General features: G+C 38.6%; 1 protein-coding gene across 1 annotated transcript; it reads right to left on the bottom strand.

The window, feature by feature from the left end:
- Positions 1 to 325: 325 nt before the first annotated feature.
- CMTM6 (CKLF like MARVEL transmembrane domain containing 6) lies at positions 326 to 21741 on the bottom strand. Its single transcript, XM_054482124.2, has 4 exons — positions 21461 to 21741; positions 10794 to 10970; positions 6951 to 7049; positions 326 to 3108 (listed from the first exon to the last, which is right to left on the bottom strand). The coding sequence occupies exons 1-4, from the start codon at positions 21596 to 21598 to the stop codon at positions 2971 to 2973; spliced, it is 552 nt and encodes a 183-aa protein (XP_054338099.1). The 5' UTR covers positions 21599 to 21741; the 3' UTR covers positions 326 to 2970.
- Between the last annotated feature and the right edge of the window lie 1787 nt (positions 21742 to 23528).

Raw genomic sequence — 23528 nt, 5'->3', positions numbered from 1 at the left:
ATGTGCCTATTTTGTTTTTAGCATTGTTAGCCACATCTAGAAATGTAACAAAGAGTCTAAATTGCTTCTTTGGAAGTATTTAAAGGCATTTGTAAGTCTTCCTCTGTGGCTGCCTAAAAATGTTGTTTAAATGTGTATTCTAACTTTCCAACAAGAGGGACAGCTTATGGATGGGAAATGGATTTGTTTCTTTTCTATCCTAGATATATCCAAAATCTAGTATTCTACATAGGCACTCAACAAGATTGTGCAGCCAACTCCCACAACTACAGAGACAGCTTTTCATTTCAACATCACACTTCTGTAATAAACACTTACAAAGGTATGCATGTTTTAATTAAATGGATTTATTTAAAAAGACTATAAAATCTGACATCGAGAGATTAAAAAAAAGACCCATAAGATTTAAATTGACAAATATAAAAATGATTGGCTACAAACAATGTAAAAATACATTTCCCAGCCCCCAAACAAAAGTATAGTAATTATAAAATTTTTGTACTTTCATTTCTCTTATAATTCTTGAGAACCATTCTAAGCAATCTATTTGTATAAATATAAAATTTATCATAACCGTTAATTTAAACATTATTTTAAATTTGAGTTTATTGAATTTGCCATTTTTTGTACGTAACAGTGGTTTCTGGTCCCAAGTTCCCCTTGAACTTATTTACTACAATGGTCTTTTTACTCCTATTTCCTTCTACAATAGAAAAGAAAGGCTAACCATTCATGGGTCCCATAAAAAACAATGTGAAGGAAGGTTCTAAGAGTGACCAAATATACCAGTGAACATACTATCTTTCTGGAAAAGAAAGAATTAAGTGACCAACTAAGAGATCCACTTTTGCACCAATGAAACACATGGAGGTGAAACCTCAGAACAAGCGGAGTTTAAGCTCAATGACAATGTTTTATATGACAGGCCAGCTGAGAATGTATCTGTCAATCTCGACTAAGCCCAATGCATGGGTGGTGACCCTGAGGTAGCCCAGATGATATACTCCGAATTTTAGATAGGTCTAGATGACATTAAAAATCACAATGGTACGGTTTGATGTGAAACTTTAAGTCTACCTACCATAAACTCATTTTCTGAATCAGTCCTTATTCATAATTAGGCCCAAAACCCAGCTATTTCTCCTCTCTTAGATGACATGCCCAATAAAAACAGCATCCATGATTGGTTTCATTATCTCCCAATTAAGTAGTGGTGACACCACCACTAACACTAGTATCCAAACTCTGATACAAATCCTAAAGGTATTGAGTCAGTAAGACAGAGCAGAATCTATGTCGGGCCATACTGACCAATTTCTGAGAACCACATTAGCCACATTCATGCAACTAAAACCCATCTACGACACACAAATGGCAGATGAGGAAAAAAAAAAAAAGATGAGGTCATTAAACTTTATCACTGAAAACATGATTCCACTGTTTCAAATAGGAAACCTACCCTGGGAGACTTCCACCAAAGTGTAGAAGGACCTGATGTATGGGCTCATCATCAACACTAGAGTCCCAGGTCAAAACTCTAGGAGGAGGATAAGAAAGGTCTAGTCTGTGAACCACCTGGACAGAAAGGTCGTATCCCAAGTGCCCTGCCTATCTGTGACAGCTGCTAGCCAACAGACAATTCTGGTTATGAAGTTATCTCTTGAGAATGGCTTGATTCTCTTATGCCACCAACAGTATTAGCCTGGGCAGGGTTCCCTGGATATTTACTTTTTTTTTTTTTTTTGCCAAAGACAAACTAGAGCAATGCCTATGTAAGAACAAGGACTCTCAAGATCCTGCTACACAGTATTCACAATTAAAAGGGCCCAAGATTCAGGACCACCTAAAGACAACTGACAAAAAGTAAGTGTCAGAGCCAGAGGCTAACCTCTGCTAGATGAAGCAGCAGCACATGACTCCATTTCTATCTGATAAGGAGACAGAGAAGAAGCATCTCGAACAGATGAAAAACCAAAGGCTGGGGTCCTAAAAAAAACAGATTGGCTTCAAAGAAAACACTAAAGAAGACCCACAGAGCTGTATTAATTTTAGTAAAAATAATCATATGCCAACAGGGGAACTGAACCACTTTCTAAATCAGAGTATGAACTCATCTCTTCAGATACTTGGTTAAGTGGTCAAAGCTTGTTTTTATAATTACCTTCACTGTCTTGGGCAAAAAGCCTTTCTTATCTTTGGTCCTTAGGTGCGGTATCACTTTCTTCCATTTTTTTATGTGTTACAAAACAATCTTTTTTTGTACTTGACATCAACAACCAAGGTGCAGTATAAACACGAAGTTGCTGATATTGTTGCTTTTATACACATAAAATACCAACATCTCCCATACATTTTATAGGCTATACGAAGGTCTCAAAGAATTAATAACAGTTATCCAAAAATATTATAACATTTAAGGCTGAGTGAAATACAGTAAAGCCTGGTAATACATGTTAAGGAAAAAAACCTAGACCAACATTTTAAATATTGGTTTCTTAAATATGTTAAATTCCCATTAACACAACATAATCTAAGCATCAAAACAAACAGCTAAGCAAATTAATTGAAAAATAAAACAATTTCTAAGTAGATGAATATAATCACGATGTTTATACAGCTATAAAGCATAATTTGGAAGCTAAGCCTAGTAAAAGAATGACCTGTAACAGAATGACAGAATCATTTATCAATCGTTGAGCTGTGTGATTTAAAAAACAATTTCTCCTCCTCCCACCAAAATCTCCATTTGAGATAAGTTTCAATTATTATTTAAAAAAAATTTTTTTTAACTTATCTGGCCTACTTTGTGGTGACTGACACAATATTGATAAAACTGCCTTCTTGACCTTCCCCTTGCTCTCCAAAAGAAGTGGTTTAAACAATTACACAAATTTTACAAGAGCTTCTGCCAGGGCTCAGGCACCACAATGCAGGGTCACTACCTTAGGTAACATCTGCTCCCCAGAGTCTTTAGGCATTAAGTGGCTCAGTGAGGGCTTCAGCCCTAGTGGTATTTTCAGATTTTCTCAGCTGGGACTCCTGACGTTTTTCATATAGCATAGTGACAAAGTCAAGTAGGAACATAAAACTTGCTATAAATCCAAACACCTGAGGAAAAAAATGATGAAAGGTTATATGAGAATTCTGGAATATAATCTTACATTTCCTACTTGGCTTGGAGAATGTTTCATATGAACAAGATGTTCATGAATTTTATCTTATACACGACTACTCTTTAATGGTAAAAAAAATTTTTTTAAGTCATAAAAAAATGGAAGTTATAAAAGAAAAACTTCCAGAATAATGGCTATTAGTCAAAGTCTCACAAAATATTATGTTCTGCCTTATGTGTGCATGTTTATAAGTGGAGGGCTAATATATGAAAGTAGGGTTAACAGATAAACATTAAATTCTATAAAATGATACAAAACAAAAATATTTGCATGGTTAGATTGACCCACAGATGTGATAAGGAAAATACGTGACTAGGCAACTCAGCCTAGGTGAAAATGAAAAAAGTTATTAATATCAAAACAGAAATTCCATTTTGAATATACTATTAGGTTAAATTACTTAAATAATGTTCCAGTTGTCACACTGCAATGACACAGTGACATGACGCCACTACCTACTTCCTCTTCCTTAAATCACTTCCTCAACTGTTCTCTTCTAAAATATGATCAAACGTTCTGAGAATTCTATCAAGAGACAGAAGACCATGCGTCTGCTTCAAATTTAGCTTCTCCACTAGCAAAACCCTTAAGGATATGGGGGCCAGAGAAGTTCTCTGTAAAAAAGAGAAAATTGGTGTAGGTGATGGCTAAAGTCTCTTCCAAATCTAATACTCCCTATATCCACAATTTTTATTAATAACATTCTCTTACAGTCTGTTGCAGTCTCCTGACCTCTCCTCCCCCCTCTAAAGAATATGCATTCCACCTCATTTTACCACAAAGTAAACTGAGCTCCAAATTCATTAAGTCCCTCAGATATCCCCAACATATCCAATCTAAATTTAATTATCAACGCCTCCCACCCTCCCATCCCCCGCCACAAAAGCCAAGTCTTTTTCCCTCTGGAATCTTTATTTTTGACTTGATGGCATTTATCCCCTTATTTTCCTGGCAACCTTCTTAAATACATCAAACTCAGACCAAATGTCACCCTTGTTTTTGAAGCTGTCTCCGATCACAAGTGATCTTCTAGCTCTTTTGTTCACACACTTCTGAATTTAAAAAAAAAAAAAAAAAAAAAAAAACTTCCTCATGCATTTAAGTCTATAGAACTTTTCATAATTTAAATAGTTACAAAAGGTAATTTCCAGCATATTATAAATATCAGCTTTTTAAACTACCTGTCACTATTAAATATATCCAATGACATATAAATACTGAGACAGTCTAATTAAAATACAAAAATTTTTTTATAGCTGTAAATTTTTTCCCTGGAACTCAATTTTTCCTCAACTTCATTTCACTTTCCCCACAGAATTTTATAGTAATGTATTTTTATACAAATAAGTAGCCAGCGCTTTTTTAAAAAGTTAAAAACGAGTTAAAAAACTCATTATTTTATTGATCACTATCTCATACTCCTCTGCAACAAAAATGTTTCTAAACTGAAATTAACCATAAAGCCCTATTAAAACTTTGATTTTTCCTCTTCTATTGGTTCATGTACCCATGAATAAATATTGCTTATTGCTAGAATGAATCAAGATTCAGTGTTAATTTTATTTCTATGTTTTGTTTTTACACAAGTGCTAAGAAACTGTTGTCATATGAATAGATAAATATAGCCATGCAATTCTCTGAACTCCTTTTGAGTTTTCTATCATAAAAAGCAGTTTTAATGATGTATTAGCTGACAACTCTATTAATTACAACTTCAATTTTGTTTTTTTTTTTTTTTTTTTGAGATGGAGTCTCACTCCGTCACTTACGCTGGAGTGCAGTGGCACAATCTTGGCTCACTGCAACCTCTGCCTCCCGGGTTCAAGCGATTCTCCTGCCTCAGCCTCTCGAGTAGCTGGGACTACAGGCACCCGCCACCACGCCCGGCTAAGTTTTGTATTTTTAGTAGAGACAAGGTTTCACTATATTGGCCAAGCTGGTCTCAAACTTCTGACCTCCTGATCTGCCTGCCTTGGCCTCCCAAAGTGCTGGGATTACAGGTGTGAGCCACCACACCTGGCCTAACTTCAATTTTGTTAAAAACGAAGTATTAATTGGAAACCAGCTGACTTGCAAGACGATTTGTTGTCCAGTTGCTAGTCATTCAAGTTCACAGCACTGCTACCAGTCCAACGCCATGATCCTTAATTTACAATTCCAAAACCCAAAGAACTACATTAACTCAAGGTTTTCATGATTCACTTGGCTCAAAATTGACATGAAGTAAAACTATTTACATGGAGTAAGACTATTTACAGTCTTTTCTTATCCCTTTCACTATTAATATTCATATGTTTTACTTCAGATATACCAACGTTAGATTACAGGGGACTGTCCCAGGCCCTCAAGTGGTGTTGTGTAATACAGCATATGTACAGCACTACCTTTCTAAAATCCAGAATATTCTGAATCCAAAAAAAAAAAATTCTGGCCCCAAGAATTTCAGATAAAAATTGGATCTTTATTTTCAACTGTCTCTTTGTTGTACTCAAGGTTTTTTTGTTTTACAATTCAGGGTAATCCACCATAATAAGTGATATGGCTTGGGTCTGTGTCCCCACCCAATTCTCATATCAAATTGTAATCCCCAGTGTTGGGGGTGGAGACTAGTTGAAGTGATAGGATCATGGGGCAGATTCCCCCTTTGGCGCTGTTCTTGTAGTAGTGAGTTACTGCAAGATCTGCTTGTTTAAAAGTGTGTAGCACCTCCCCACTCTCTCTCTTCCTCCTGCTCTGGCCATGTAAGATGTGCCTGCTTCCACCTCGCCTTCTGCCATGACTGTAAATTTCCTGAGGCCTCCCTTGCTATGCTTCCTATAGAGCTGTCAGAACCATGAGGCAATTAAACCTCTTTTCTTTATAAGTTACCCAGTGTCAGGTATTTCTATATAGCAGTGCGAGAAGGAACTAATGCAGCAAGATTCAGGACAAGCAAGTTTTTTTTCTTTTTGAGGGGCAAGGTGGGTGGCGATTGTGAATGGGAAGGTGGAAAAGAGCTGGTGTGACTCCTTCACCAGAGATAAATTCTCAGACATACTAGTTTTAAAAAAGATTACATATGGAGGTTTAAAAGCTGGAAATTAATTTCCTCAACACTATCTCTGCCTCATACTCCTTGAAAAATCTGATGAAACTTTAAGGATATGTATAACTCACTGAAAACTGCTGTCTAGACCAACTTTTTTTTCTATTATTATTATTTTTCTTCTTGTAGAGATGAGTTCTCACTATGTTGCTTGCCCAGGCTGGTCTTGAACTCCTGGCTTCAAGTGATTCTCTCACCTTGGCCTCCCAAAGTGCTGGGATTACAAGCCTGAGCCACAGCACCCAGTCTCAGAACAACTTCTATTGGTTCATTTAACAAACTCCATTACAATTTTACTTTTCCGTCTCCTTTTCTAGACTGAGCCTCTGAATCATTTCTCCCATATATTCTCCATACCTAGAATAGCACCTGGCATGTAGGTGTGCATTTATTGAACTGAAAGTGGAGAAATATAAAATAATAAAGTCAATTTTACCACTTCCATTAGCAATAACACACTGATATGTGGAGTAAGTGGATTTTTTTTAAACGAAATTCAGTCAAATTCTATAGGCTCTAGGTTTTAAAGGCTATCATATTGATTTGCTTGTAGGTCTTCTATTCAAAATTATGCTAAAAAGTAAGTTAAAGAAAAACAACTCTAACATGCTGTATAACTTGTCAAGTACTCTCCAAATTCCATATTTCTAAGGAAACAAAAATAATCAATGTTAAAAATACAAGGTACTTACAATTGCAGCAATCTCAGCTGAAGTCCTGTCATGTGTGGAAACAAAAATGATGGATGCCAACAAAAACACACATCCTGTTCCCAAAGTAATATAAAAATCCTATGCATACATACAAAACACAAAAGGAATACAATAGTTAGATTCATGGAAATGAACTTTTTCATTTTTAACTTTAAAGAGCTCTGGCTACTTACTTGTTTTTCTTGATACAACCCAAACTTACATACCCAAACTTCTAACTTTTCAATAAGCCTGGCATTCAATAAATACCCTGTAAAAAAAACAGTACCCACACTGGGCTGGGCATATTGAGAGAACACATTACAAGATAATCTTTTAATAACAACAATCCCCTATGCCAGGAGAGGTGGCATGAGCTTGTAGTCCCAGCTAATTGGGATGCTTTTTATTATCCAGTCTCAAAAAAAAGAAAAAAAAAAAAAAAAGTCCCAGAAAAGATCTCATGTGTATGTGTGCAAGTGTTTGTGTGTGTCCTCTTTTTCTCTGGGACATATTAAAATTATCTAAGCCAAAGCATTTATTACAATTCCATCTTACTTCCAGCAAAAAAGCATTTTTCTTTCCTTTCAAAGTATTTTATGGTAGGGTGACATCTCTGAGAGCACTCCAATTCTTTGAAAGCACTTTCTAAAAGAAAGAATTTTAAAAACCATCCATTATTAAACAGAAGTATGCCAATAGGGTGTTTTTTAGACACTTAAGCTTTCTGGAATAACATATTGCCTTCAACTGTTCCAAGTGGGTAATCCACAGTGAGCTTATATGATGAGCTTATCTACTACATAAAAGCTTCCATATCTCATCATAATGCAGCTTACAATCATGAGATGTTTCACGGGTTTCCAAGTGCTCTCTCAGGCATTACCTCACAAGGCTCTCATATGCCAACTGAAAACAGTAATGACATATATACTTGATTCAGAAAGGGAAACTTGGTAAAATGATAGTCACTCCAAAGGGTTTTAAGTCTGATACTTTTTGAGTTTTCTGAACTGCAAACTCCACTAAACCTAATATCAATAAAACTGGCCAGGCACGGTGGCTCACGCCTGTAATCTCAACACTTTGGGAGGCCGAGGCGGGCGGATCATGAGGTCAAGAGTTCGAGACTAGCCTGACCAACATGGTGAAACCCTGTCTCTACTAAAAATACAAAAAAAATTAGCTGGGCGTGGTGGTGGGCGCCTGTAGTCCCAGCTATTCTGGAGGCTGAGGCAGGAGAATCACTTGAATCCAGGAGGCAAAGGTTGCAGTGAGCCAAAGTCACACCACTGCACTCCAGCCTGGACGACAGAGCAAGACTCCATCTCAAAAAAAAAAAAACAAAAAAAATCAATAAAACTATTTAACACAGAATTCCTAAATTGTCAATCATTCACTTAAAATTCATATAAAATGTAAGAGGTTTTCTCACCGGGCATGGTGGTTCACGCCTGTAATCCCAGCACTTTGGGAGGCCGAGGCAGGTGGATCACCTGAGGTCAGGAGTTCGAGAACACCATGGCCACATGGTGAAACCCCATCTCTATTAAAAATACAAAAATTAGCTGGGTGTGGTGGTGGGCACCTGTAATCCCAGCTACTTGGGAGGCTGAGGCAGGAGAATCGCTTAAACCCAGGAGGCAGAGGTTGCAGTGAGTCAAGATCGTGCCATTGCACTCTAGCCTGGGCAACAAGAACGAAACTCTGTCTCAAAAAAGAAAAAAAAAAAAGAGGTTTTCTCCGCTTCTAAAAGGTGTTTCCCTGTAGTACTTTCTTTATTTTTTAATCCCTTTGATTATTTCAAATTTATTACATATAAATATAAAATTCTATTTACTAATATTTGGAATACATTCAAGTTAATTGAAACAAGACAATCATTTTTAGACCATAATGTAGTGTTCAATAAACATGGGTTCTAGAGCCAGTCTACCTGAATTCAAATCCGAGCTATACCACTAGTAAATGTAAATGTCCCAAAAATGTTGGCTACTGTTGTTCTTAATAGACTCTGACTGCAATAGCATGGGATAGAAAACATTCTCTCTTAAAAAATATTCCTTTGGGAGGCTGAGGTGGGCGGTTCACCTGAGGTCAGGAGTTTGAGACCAGCCTGGCCAATATGGCGAAACCCCATCTCTACTAAAAGTACAAAAATTAGCCAGGTGTGGTGGCAGACGCCTGTAATCCCAGCTATTCGGGAGGCTGAAGCAGGAGAATCGTTTGAACCCGGGAGGTGGAGGATGCAGTGAGCTGCTATTGCACCACTGAACTCCAGCCTGGGTGACAGAGCAAGACTTCTCAAAAAAAAAAAAAAAAAAGTTATTCTTCTCTAGGTACCACCAGTACCACACACTCAAAACACATTCCTCTAAAACAGAAAACCTCTTTTGCATGAAAAAATATTTAAAATCTAAGTGTATTAATAGGCAGACAGTAAAAAGTGATTTTTAAACCATGTAAACAAACATGAAATCATTATGATATTAGATAAAAAGTAGAATATATGTTTAATTTTAAATTTTTTTATATGTTTAATTTTAAAATATTTTAAATTTTAAAACTACGAATGGCAAAAAAAGACTTGAATACAGCAAAATAATACAAAAGCTATTTTAGGATGGACTGATTTTTCTTTTTTCTCAGTATTTTTAAACCAGCATTTACTCTAAAATGACCTTTTAAATGCTCAAGTTTGATATAATAAATGTTTTACTTTTTTTAGGTTACACCATTATACTACACTGGTCAATATTATAATGCTGTTTCTTGTCAAAATGATACTAAACTGGACAATATTATAATACCGTTTCTTGTCAAAATGATCGTGTGTTTTAAACACTACAGATGCACCATTAAAATAAAAACTAAACATTTCTAAAAATATTTTTATGGTGATATTGTTTCACTGTTGAGATAAGAAATGACAAAATGATTTCAATCTTTAATTTTTTTAATATAAATTTTTCCAGCCAGAATTTGGAATACATATATTTTTTTTACACATTCAAACTAGAAATCAACCAGCTCAGACACTTGAGAACTTTTCCCTTGTCCAAATCTTATGGCATATTAATCTGTAAAAAAGAAAAATGTCCAAAGACTACAAATATAATTAACAAAAATTCTAAGGATTATCTGTATCCTCTTAATATATATTTCATAAAACAAATGAGTCCTGTTGTCATTGTCATAGAAATTCCTATAGTGATGGCATTAGCCATGACAGCACCTCAAGATGGTAGGGCATTGGTTCTACCAGGATTCTGCTCCTAGCAAACTAACACAGGAACAAATGCATTCTTAATTCACTTATAGACAACTTTTCATAATACCATTAAAGCAAAATATAGGAAGAATTACATGTTGTTTTATTTTCCCTGATTACTGAACCTTTAAGCTTTAAATGTTGTTTTATTTTAAAGTTCCAGAAATATTTCACATTAGTTCATTACTCTATCTCCAATGTCTAGCATATAAATGCCTGGCATATAATAAAGGCACACAATTAATAATTGTAGAACCAATGAGTGACACTCAAAAGTGAGAAATCAGAAGTGATAAAATCCTAGGCTTTTTTAAGTCTAATGTGAATTACATTAAACCACCAATAACTGTAAACTATTGGCAGTGTCTGTCACTCTCATTCTAATCTCACTTTCCCTCTCTATCATCCCCTTGGTAGGAAAAAACGAGGTGCTTAGAAGCAGAGCGAGTTGGAACAAGGGATACTGTCTTTTCATGTTGCTGAGTTTTGAAAATATTACTGCTTTGAACAATAAAATTATGCCAGATTATAAAACAGCTATTAATATAGGGATGATATTTTCTCATGCTTACCGATGATTTTACTTTTGTGGTATCAACTCTCTCATAAAATGGAGTGCAATACACAATCAGTATAAGGAGACTCAGAAGAAAGGCACTGCAGCTTACAAACTCAAAAAAATAAAGTCCTCCACATAAAGTACATTGTGATACAACTTCTTCACAGATGAAGGCCAGCAGAGACAGCAACTACAAATGAAGCAAAACATTTTACTTAAGTGTTTTTTCAGAGAATCTACAGTATTTAGAAAGCTGTTTCTGAATAATACATTTACTCAAATATTTACAATGAGGAGACTATGGCAAACAAGATTAATGAATAAACCTCATCTACACAGAACTTACAGTTTGGCCGCCTTGAAGGAAATACAGGTAAATAAAGAATTAATTAACCTATTGTGTACTAATGCCAGAACAGGGGAATATATAATATTGTTATAAAAGCACACAGGAGAGACGCTCAACTTCGGGGTCAGGATAGGCTTCCTGAAGGAGAAAGCTGAGACCTGAAGAACAGAGTCAGTCTGGGGGATGAAAGATGAAGGAAAGAAATTCCCAGCAGAGAAGCAGTACATAGAAAGGCTCAGAAATGAGAGAGCATGGCACCTGCCCCCTGACCCAACATACAGACAACACACACCCCAACCTTCAACTTAACTGTCAAAGTGAGTCAAATCAACACAGCTTAAGTACAGAGTTTAAGGGAAGAGAATGGCAGCACAAAAATTATTATACGAGGCTAGAGAGGTAAGCTGAGGCCAGATCTAAATGTCCTTGTTAATTAAAGAGTCTGGATTTTAAAGTAAAGGTTGACAATGATCAGGTGTATGCTTTCAGTAGTTCTCACTGGCTACAATATGGAGAAGGGACCAGAGGTAAGGCAAACCTTGGGGCGGACATCCAACTGGGAAGCTGATGTAGGAAATCAGGGCAAATAATAGCGACTAGGGAGCAGCAATAGAGGAGTGGCAATCACTGGAGATGCAGCAGAAGCTCTTATCAGACAAGATGCAAAAGCTCGTATCAGACAAGATGCGTACAAATAATATGGAACACAAGATAACACATATGTACCTTAAACATTTTAACTTAAAAACGCACATTTATTAACAATCTGCTGAAGTGAGTCTTTTCTTTATGGGTCTAGTGACTGGAATTCCACATGTTTTCTGCATTAATCACTTTCATCATCTATGGACTACTACTTCCAGACTGATGTTATTTGAAGTGAAGTGAGATCTTAAACACTTGAGAAACAGAGTTCAGAATCTTTCTAGAGTCAGACTATTTTACCAGCCTCTTACAGTTGCCTTGCTCTTCCTTAATTCCATGGCAGATAAATCTTGTAGTAACTTCTCTTTCAGTCTTCCCAAAGCATTCAATTTAGTTTTAAATAAACAATTCATTTTAACACTCAGTTTCAGCTTTGTAATATTTAACTGTATGGCCATGAAAGTATAGTTAGCATAAACCAGTATGGGAACAACACAACTCAACTGATGACAGAAGCAAGAGTTCTAGAGTGCTAATGAGATGCCTACTGGCCATGGCAGGCTGTGGGTGACTGGTGTGAGGTCAGGATGCTTGGTATGGTGAGTGGAGAACGTTAACTCTGGTTAAATTGGCAACTCAATTACATGCAAGTGGGTTTTAACTACTTCCAACTACTGTATATGTGGTACTAACATACTGGTCCTCATTGAAAAAAGAGTCAGGTTTTTTTCTTTTTAAAAGGCAAGGGTGCTGGGAAGAGAATAAATTCAGTTTTAAATGTGCTGTGATTGAGGAGGTCTGTGGAAGAGTTTGGTGAAGATGTAGTTGGAAAGCAAATGAATATATGGTCTGGAGCTCAAAGGAGAGGTCTAAGATGCAGATAAAGATGTGGGAGGCAGCAGAGTGGGAGGGTGAGATGACTCAAATGAGGAAAGATAGCCTTATGTGGAAATCTGAAGAATCTGAAGATTTATGGGATATGCAGAGGGGAAGAAACCAGCAAAGGACAACTAGGAGCAGCAATCAAAGGGGTAGTAAACAAGAAAAAAGTATTTACACACACACATGCACAAACACACAAGTAATCAAGAGTGCTAAATGCTACTTAGAGGTCAAGTAAGAACAACACTGAAACACCTACCTTAGACTGGGCTATAAGAAGGTTGCCAGTGACATTACCAAGAAAAGTTCCAGGGTAGTCAGGGAGAGAAGCTCGATTACAATACTGTGTATTGGGAAGTAAGGGGAGGGTAAGGCAGTGAAAGAGAGACAGCATAGGCAATAAGTGTGGCTGGGAAAGAATGGCCAGATAGGGCAGTAGTGTATGAGGTCAAAGAGAAGGGAATTTCAACATGGGAGAGAACTGAGCATGTTTAAATACTTATGCAGAAACCAGTAAGATGGGTGGGTCTAAAGACATAGGTAGAAAAATGGCTCTCTAAAGATAGGATTCAGGGCTCAGGTTTGGGGCTAACTCTTCTCTAGAAATAGAAGGGAAGAGAGTGAAGAAGAGTATTTTGCTTGGGCAGTTTGCGTGTGTTTTGTGGAAGCTGAGGGAATTTCCTGCTGAGGGCCAAAACCATCAAAATGACTGATGACCTAAGTCAGAGGCTAAAGGGAATTCCCTTCTCACCCCAGTCAGGCCAGCAGAAGCAACCAGACAGGTTAATGGCAACAAGATTGCTACCAAAATCAACAGATACATTTCATAGTAATAGTAAATATCTTATCTTACAAAACATTTTCATTAAAAAGGGACAAACAACAGTTCAGCGGTTTCTTTAAAAACTAAGCATATATCTACCATATGACCCAGGAATAGAACTCTTGGGCAACTACCTCAGAGAAATGAAAACTTAACATTTGTACAAAAACTGGTATGTGAATGTTTATAACAATTTTATTCACAGTAGCCCCAAACTGGAAACATTCCAGATGTCCAATGGTTAAAACAAACTGTGGTACATCCATACCATGGAATATTAGCAATAAAAAGGAGCAAACTTGATATATGTAATGTCCTAGATGAATCTCCAGAGAATTATTCAAAGTAAAAAAAAAAAAAAATCCAATCTCAAAAGGTTACATATTGTATGATTCCATTCATAACCCATTCTTAGAATAATAAAAATAATAATGATGGCTAACAAATTAGTGGCAGCCAAGAGAAAGGGGAAAGGTGTGGCTACAAAGGGGTAGCACAGGGAAGCCTCTGCTGATGGCACAGTTCTGTATCTTGATTGTGGTGGTGATTATAGAAAGCTATCCACACGGTAAAATTACATGGAATTACACACACATGCACACACAAATGAGTGCATGGGACCTCCCTGTACTTTTTTTTTTTTTTTTTTGCAATTTCCTGTGAATCTATAATTACTTCAAAATAAAAAGTTAAAAAATAATAATTCAAATCTATACTGGTATCCAAACCCTTAAGGGATTTCCTCTCCCTCCTACTGGCTATACAAAATGTATATATCCCCACAACTGCAAAGAATTTATATAAAAGAAAACAATAGTCAAATTGTAACATGAATGGTTACATTCTCTGATTTCCTGTAAGTTAGTGAAGCATGAAATAGCCCAGCATGTCCCAAACAACTTCCTTCAGACAGGTGTGTTAGGTAAGGCGTTCCCAATCATTACACCACAGGATATAAAGTGACAACACCAAGATAAATCCCAGAAGGCCACTGTGTAAAGATACTTCCTTAGTCTCCTATAATCATACTTACAGGATGAGTTCTAACATGACTATAGTCTAATAAAATACTAAATATCTAACATTTCACTTGCCTTTTTCTTGCCTCTATGTTAAATCTTGTCCAAGTTTTAAAAGTTTCTCTCAGAGAAATTTACAAAATATACCTCGGTTGTACAGAAGTCAATTAACTGAGAGAAGATACCAGCCTAAAACTCTAATTAGGGTCTGGGAATAGCTGAACCACTCATGTTACAATTAGACTATTAGGCACACTCATGTGTGAAGGCTATATGGCAATAAAAGGTTATCTGTAGGACAGACATAGGCTGCTTGTCTATTCTCAGTAAAAAAAGAAAGACAGGATCCAGCTTGTCCGGAAGCAGTCAGTCTCAAGTCATTACAAATCCTATTCCAAATGTATTAACAGGTGGCATTCCTACTGACCTTACTGACCTATTGCCTCAGAGCAATAGTAGGAGGCAGGTTCTGCCTGGACATCTTAAGAGAATCAAGGAGTACAATATTAAGTATGGACATCTGGCAGGGCACAGTGGCTCACACCTGTAATCCTAGCACTTTGGGAGGCCAAGGCGGGCAGATCACTTGAGGCCTTCTGGCCAACCTGGTTCAAGACCAGCCTGGCCAACATGGCAAAACCCCATCTCTACTAAAAATAGAAAAATTAGTTGGGCATGGTGGCGCATGCCTGTAATCCCAGCTACTTGGGTGGCTGAAGCATGAGAATTGCTTGAACCCAGGAGGCGGAGGTTCCAGTGAGCCAAGATGGCGCTACTGCACTCCAGCCTGGGTGACAAAGCGAGACTATCTCAAAAAAAAAAAAAAAAAAAAAGAAAGAAAAAAACGTTTGGACATTTACTAGTTCCCATCTCAAGTTAAAGGCCAAGAAATTGGCACTACAAGCTATAGTCAATATGACATTCTGTCGGCCAGGTGCGATGGCTCACATCTGTAATCCCAAATCCCAGCACTTTAGGAAGCCAAGGCAGGAGGATAGCTTGGACTCAGGAGTTTGAGACCGGCCTGGGCAACATGGTGAAACCCCATATCTACCAAAAAAAAAAAAAAAAGAAAGAAAAAAAATTCTCTGCCTACCCATCTCTGAGGCTACTAACCTTCCTTTGTAAGCTCCCTCAGCATTATGCAATTGCTAACTCAAAGTGTACTTGAACTAGCAACACTCCAACGCTGTTCTACATATAGGAAGATATAAATGATGGAGTAATAAGCTCAATGTACAAGAAACAATAATAACAATATATTTTATACCACAGTAACTGAGCATTCATTATATGTAGGTTAGAAAATCTCAAGAAAATGTTCGAAGGAGCTGGAGAAGGATGAGTGGAAAAGCAGGACTCAAACCAGGTAGAGACACAAATAGAACCTGGATAGACACATGACATTCTAATTCTAGGTGGAGGATGAAAAAGAACATATTCATAAGGGCAAGAATTTGCATAATAAATCCAAAAATGATAATAAGGCAACTGACCTAACTGGATGGGGATGAAGAAAAAAATGGTTTAGGAGTTGGGTGTGGTTGTGTGATGATCATATAAGGGAATATGGATGTCTAGATGAAGGCAGGAGGGAACACCTGCCTGGTTTAGTGGGTTAGAAAACAGGAGGAACAGAGGATTGGGTGGGGCCTAAAAGAATTCTACAGTTCCAGTGTAGGAGGGAAAAGAGCAACCAACTTGCTTATCAGCAAGCCAGGAAGTGTTTTTTAAAAAAAAGAAAACTCCTTAAAAAGCAGCAAGTAAACATACTCCAAATTGTTAATCATACCGTGACACCTGGCAGTGTGAGGGGTGGGAAAGTGGTTTTATTTTAATATTTTTAGTTGATTTTTTTTTTTTTTGGTAAGCAGACACTTTCTTGTATTAAAAAGAAAAAAGTTTAAAAGTTGGCCGGGCGCGGTGGCTCACGCCTATAATCTCAGCACTTTGGGAGGCCGAGGCGGGTGGATCACGAGGTCAGGAATTTGAGACCAGCCTGGCCAACATAATGAAACCCCATCTCTACCAAAAATACAAAAATTAGCCAGGCATGGTGGTGCACGCCTGTAGTCCCAGCTACTCAGGAGGCTGAGGCAGGAGAATCGCTTGAACCTGGGAAGCAGAGGTTGCAATGAGCCGAGACTGCACCACTGCACTCCAGCTTGGGTGACACAGCAAGGCTTCGTCTCAAAAAAAAAAAAAAAAAAAGTGTAAAAGTTGAAGGAAGAATTTCGAGAAATGAGTGGTCACCAGCATTAAATGCCAAAGTGGTCAAGAATAGGAAGAGAGAAAAAATGTCGCTGTATTAGCTAAGAAATTCACGGTAAATGTAACCCATAAGTAAAAAGGCTCAATTATTATTTTTTGGTAAACAGTTTTGTTCTCAATAGCATGAAGTCATCATACTAAATATTGCTTACTGAAGATTAAGCTAAGTACCTAACAACTGTATACCCAATGTAACTCCTTCTAATGACATAAAATTTTACCCAAATATAATTAAGGGAATTATCAAGCTTTTAATGTCAGGCGGGCCCTTAGAGGACATAGTCTCCCACCCTCATGTTTACAAAGATGGAATTAAGCTATTGACAGGTTAAGCCCCAAGTTAGCTCAGCACAGACAAGAACCCAAGTCTCTGACTCCCACTCCGTACTTCCTCTCCCCATGAAATACTGTTTGTTAAATTCCTTTTACGAATATGTATGTTTGGGTAGGTTTTCCCTGTAAGACTGGCTTTTTGAAGTTAAACCCACAGTTCTGTATATTTCGTTTAATGTATTAAATCATCCATTAAAAACAATTTGCTAGCATCAACAGATTTGGGAAGTCTCAGTGACTAAAAGATGATCTTACAGCTCTGGTGATTTAAACACTGGATAATTACTATCCTGCATCTATCTCTCCATTTCAGCTTCACTACCCCTTCTTTTTTTTTTTTTTTTTTTTTTTTTTTTTGAGATGGAGTCTCGCTGTGTTGCCAGGCTGGAGTGCAGTGGCACGATCTCGGCTCACTGCAATCTCCACCTCCTGCCTCAGCCTCCCAAGTAGCTGGGATTACAGGTGCACGCCACAACACCCAGCTAATTTTTGTATTTTTAGTAGAGACGGGGTTTCACCATGTTGGCCAGGATGATCTCTATCTCCTGACCTTGTGATCCGCTCACCTCGGCCTCCCAAAGTGCTGGAATTACAGGCATGAGCCACCGCACCCGGCCTCAGTTTCACTACCTTTTCTGAAATTTCAAGTGTTCCTTAAAACGGTCACTATATTACATACGAATTCTCCATTAATTTAACAGTCTACTACTTATATTTTATGAAAAGAACTTTTAAATGTTTGCCATTAATTATAAAGCTCCATCTACAAAATGATATGAATTATAAATTAATGAACTTTACTATTAAAAACTTTGTAGTTATAAGTAAAGTTCAAATTTAACAATCCATTGGTCTGAAGAAACAGGCCAGGCCTCCCTTGCCTTAGGCAAATATTTACTCTTACAAAGGTTCAGATATAATTTGCTGACATTGCGGGATCTTCCTCAACGCAAAAATAGAACATTTCAATTTACTACACATCAGTTTTCATATTTAAATAATGAAAAGAGCATCAATATAAGAAATGCTTCCAAGTAATTTGTTTCTTGGTACTTATAGGATAACATTATTTATAATGTAATATATTGAAAAATCACTGGCGATTTCTAAAACTGCTTGCCAGATGAGCGACTAGAATCCCAGTACTGTGCAGCTATCAGGACAGTCAACTGACAGCACGGACACAATGTGGAGCTTGTTGCACAGAAAATTACACATATTTAGGTCACTGCACCAGCGTATCAGCAAGCAATTAGCTTACCAAACGTCAATTCTCCCCTTAAAACAAAAACTCCCTCAAAAACATTCACAAAATAAAACATGAACATATGGACGAATCTAAGGATAGTATAAACTGAAAAACTTCATAAAGTTAGGACTCCAGTAACTCCTTACACTGAATTCTCAACTGGGTATTTCTTCTTAAGCTCTGGAAGGGTGGATGGTAGTTGGGGGATGCTTAGGGTTTTAACAAAACTTAGGTCATATCTAAATGGCAGACACAGCTATGTTAACTTCAAGAGACAGAGAAGTTACGTTCTTTTATCTCTAATCTCCTCTGTGTATAGGCTCCACTCTCTATCCCTTCAATGTTCAACTCAGTTCTGTAATAGCAAACCCCATGGAGCCTCAGAGGTTTGAAAAAAAAAATCTTAAGAGTGCAAAGAACCTCAGAGGTAATCCATTCAACCTCCGAAGACTCTAATGTAAGAATTTCCTAAGTATATATACAATGTCTGGTTTTTAAGTTTTACAGCAGGCTTCTTTTCTCTTGTAGGATCTTTGAGATTCTGTTAAGATTTATGGGTCCAGAATAATATACTCAAACATATAAGTGTACAATATTTTGAATAAAATTTCACAGGGTTTGCAGGTCCCTTGTTAAAACACCTCCTCTTCTGATTATGGGTTTCTCCATTACAGTTGTTTCCTTACTGGAGCTCGCAATTCTGTTTAGTTTTTTAAAAAAATTAAACATCTAAAGTAAAACAACCAATCTATCTAAAAGAAGAATTTGAGTTAAGGCAAAGACCTTGCCTATAGCCCCAGGCTGGAAGGCAACTTTTACTGGCTTCATATGTAACTTTCTTGTGACTTGCTGGATAATTCCTGTAACATACTGTTACTGTGAAGAGATAAGACATTATCAAAACAAAGCAGGAACAAAAAGACAACTATCAAAGTGAAAGGCAGTAATGAAAATGTACTTTTAAATCTCCATATTAAAGAAAGCATTCCTGTAACATGACAATTTCCCCATAAACAAATAAATGGATTTCATAAAGAGATATTAGTTTTTATTTTTTCTCCATTTCTTCTTATGAATGATGGAGAACAAATAACAGTCTAACGATCTTTTAAGGCAAATTAATCTTCTCTGTGTCCAAGTATAACATTTACCACAAAAATTTCTGGTTGTGTTCCATGTTTTCTTCTATAATAGCAATAAGGAAGGGAACTGGTTATGTTCTATTCCAAAGATATGAAACTACAGTTTACTAAACTATAAGAAGGTAATCAGAAAATTTACTTTAGCTTTGCCACTTTTTATTAGAAAGAAAAAAATAAAGGCAACTGAAAATAGGAGATTTTGTGGGCAGCAAACCAACACAGATGATTTTTTTGAGCAGCAAGAATGCTTCAGATGGGCTGGCGCAGTGGCTTACGCCTGTAATCCCAGCACTTCGGGAGGCCCGGAGGGCGAAAATCACCTGAAGTCAGGAGTTTGAGATCAGCCTGGTCAAGATGGCGAAACCCCGTCTCTATGAAAAAAAAAAAAAAAAAAAAAAAAAATCAGCCGGGCATGGTGGTGCGTGCCTGTAGTCCCAACTACTCGGCACGAGAATTGCTTGAACCCGGGAGGCGGAGGTTTCAGTGAGCCGAGATTGCGCCACTTCCCCCAGCCCTGGCGACAGGGCAAGACTCGGTCACACACACACACAAAAAAAAAAAAAAAAAAAAAGCTTCAGATGAATATTCTTTTCTGTTCTAAAGAGTTCTACTATTCACGTAGAAAATTTTAGCTTTACTGCAGAGAAATACAGCTAAAACCTAAAAATCATCATGTGACAGCTGACAAGAGAAGAGCAGAAGGAAAAAGGAAGAAGGTAGAACAGCTTATGCAAAGGAACAGTGGCAGGAAGGAGCCCCTGATGCCTCGTAATAAATTAAAGGTGGCCAGTGTGGAACCACCTAGAGGGAGACTGGGAGAAAGATAAGGCCAGATCCTACTGGGTGCCATAAGCCACATTATCACTTGCTTTCAAATGATTTCCCAGTCACCAGCAGATGTGATCATTTTGATCGCTAAACAGCAGTGCCGATTTTCCTACTTCTGTTTTTCTATTCAATAAAAGTAGGTCACCTGAGTTCTAAGAATTTAACTTCTGGTCATTTGAGTTGTAAGAATTTAAGTTCTTTCCAAGGAAACCAATGAGCTAATTTTTACTTAGAATGGTTAAAAAACAAAACAAAGTAAGACAAAACTCATAAACATTATAAGCATTCGGATTTTTCCTAAACTGGTCCTACTGCAGAAATAGAACCAAAACTGGTTCTATTTTTCCCAAACTGGTTCAACCATCAGTGGTTGAAACAGTACATAGGAGCTCAACACGACTGTAAAGTGAATAATTTAAATCTCAAAGATGCTTTGATGTTTTCACGAATAGGTTTATGGTACTTTAACTGCTTAAAATAAACTCAGTAAAATGGAAAGATGCATACCATGTCCTAGTTCTGCTATCCGCACATACTCACAAAGTTGTCCTTCTGACTTTCCATTTAGAACCCATATTGCTCAATTTTGAAATAATTCTTTTCCAGTCAATATAAAACTTTTAGAAGACAATTTACCGGACACACACACACACATCTCAATGCCACGCGTGGTATCGCAGGACTTTGTCCAGCAAGTTAAACTGCCCCCATGCGCTCGCAGCAGGAAAACCGCAAGAGCCAGAGAAAGATAAACACCGCTTCACAGTCTAAATACAGGCACTGTGGGCGATAATGCAGGGTAGCAGCAGGGAGAAGAGAGGAAAGTCGCTATAGAGGATGAGTGAACGATGTTGAAGTGGCTGACTTGGGTCTCCGACGCATTTCCTGAGCCCGCCTAACAGGCTGGGTGGCCCGAGTTCGTGGGATCCCGATGGTGAGAGCCTTGGGACTGAGGGGCCGCCCGGCGGAAGGGCGGAGGGTAACGCCCCCTTCCCCAGGCTGAGAAGGAAGGAACTAGAGGTGTGGAAATCTCCTTTTACTGAACAACCAAGCTGAAACGAAGCAGCTCGGCGGCCTCCCAAGCCCAGGCCAGACCCCGCTCCCCAGCTCAGGCTCGCCCTCCCTGACCGCGGACTCACCAGCTGCAAGCCCTTGAGAACGCGCCGGAGCAATGGGAGCCGGCCCAGGAAACAGTAGGCAGCGAGGCCGCTCCGGGGGCCTCTGGCGGGGCCCGGGTCCTCCTCTGTAGTGGGGCTGTACACCGCTCCGTTCTCCATCGCTTCGGGCCGGGGAGCGCGGCGGCCGCAGCAACCGCGCCGCTGACTTCTCGGACTCCAGAAGTCCCCGGTAGCCGGGAGGCGGCCGTCACTTCCTGGGCCTTCTCCCCGGCTTCCGCCCGACTCCGCCCCTTCCCGCCCCCGCCCTTGGCCCGCCCCGCCCCCTCTCTCAGCAAATTTGCGTGTTAGCTGCTGGGATTCTTTTGACTTTCATCCAAGAATTGAGTTCTTTCTGTGAGCCTTTGATGGATTTCTCACCTCCCTCCATCTTTCATCTTCCTGACATTCATTCACTTAATATTTTTGCGTACTTTCAGTGTGCAGTGAACCCCGTTCTAGGTGCTTGGGTGACAGCCAAGTACCACCCAAAAAAACAGGATCCCTAGTAACAGAGACAGACAATAAACAAGAAAACAGATGAATAGCAATTTCAGATAGTGATAAGTGACGTGAAAATATGATACGAAAATAATGGATTCAGCACTTCTGGTGGCTTGATAAATTTATTTTAAAAAAAGAAGAAGAAGGAGGAGGAGGAGAAAAGGAAGGAGAAGGAAAAAAGGATGGAGAATTGGGTGCTCTACTTAAATGGCCACTACTAAACTGAGTGGTCAGGAAAGGCCTCTCTGAGGACCATGATCTTTGAATTGAATGAGACTCAAAGTATGAGAAGCCAGGTTTGTAAAGTTCTGGGGAGAGCCTTTCATGCAAGTGCAAATGTCCCGAGGACCAAATGAGTTTGACTCAATCTGAAGCCCAAAGGCCTGTGTCGCTAGGAATAAGTACGGGAGGAAAGGAGATGCTGGAGATGTAGGCAAAAGCCAGATAATGTGGAGGCCTTGCAGACCAAGGGAAGAATTCGGATTTCATTTTAAGTACAATGAGTTGTCTGTAAGGACTTTCAGAATCGCTCCCTCCCGCGTCTCCCCAAATTCCATTTAGGCTCACTTTTCAAAATCATTTCCTTTGTTTCTTTCTTGGTCACCAACTGCTACAGTCACATATGTTAATTTTGTGTGAACTTGTCAAGGAATGTAATTATATTTTAGCAACTGAAGTTGATTGAGTTACAGGATGTTCACAACAATATAAAGTAGGTTCGACAGTATAAAGTCGGTTACATTCATTTTCAAATGAGAAAACTGAGGCCAAGAGGCTGAAATCATATCCAAGGTCAAACAGCCAGGAGCAGCTGGAATGCAGGCCTAAGCAGTCTGACTAGAAACCTTGCTGCTAAACACTAACCCAGAAAACGTCAGCTTCTAACTCATCTCTCCATTGGAGTCTCAAAACCCATGGAAGAGAGAAGGGGTTTCTGCTGCCATCAGCTGCTACATCTTCTCCGTGGCCCCAAACCTCCCTTTCTTCTTCCAGTAACAAACAAAAGCTCCCATTCAAATGAATAGAGACAAGTAGATACTGCCCTGCAGGGGCCACCTATAACCAGCCAGAACTACCCTTCTGTCTTTGATTACATGCATTCTGAATGTCCTCCCAAGGCCACGATGCCACCAATTCTGTCCAACAAGGAAGGCCACTGTATTTTCACCAGGGCTGCAAGGATTCATTGCCCCATTATTCTTCAAGTCACTATCATCCCAAATTGGACACTACTGATGTCTAAAATTGCCTTTGAAATTCATCCAAAATTAAGATGAGTTGATGACTAGAGAGATGGATAAAAGATTTGTGATAGGCCAGGCACAGTGGCTCACGCCTGTAATTCCAGCACTTTGGGAGGCCAAGGCAGGTGGATCACCTGAAGTCAGGGGTTCGAAACCAGACTGACCAACATGGTGAAACCCCCGTCTCTACTAAAAATACAAAAATTAGCCGGGCGTGGTGACGTGTGCCTGTAATCCCAGCGACTCCGGAGGCTGAGGCAGGAGAATCGCTCAAACCCGGGAGGCGGAGGTGGCAGTGAGCTGAG

Source organism: Pongo pygmaeus, chromosome 2, assembly GCF_028885625.2.
Source record: "Pongo pygmaeus isolate AG05252 chromosome 2, NHGRI_mPonPyg2-v2.0_pri, whole genome shotgun sequence".
NCBI lineage: Eukaryota > Metazoa > Chordata > Mammalia > Primates > Hominidae > Pongo > Pongo pygmaeus.
The sequence above is the reverse complement of the archived record's forward strand: the minus strand, read 5'-3'. Positions and strand labels throughout refer to the sequence as shown.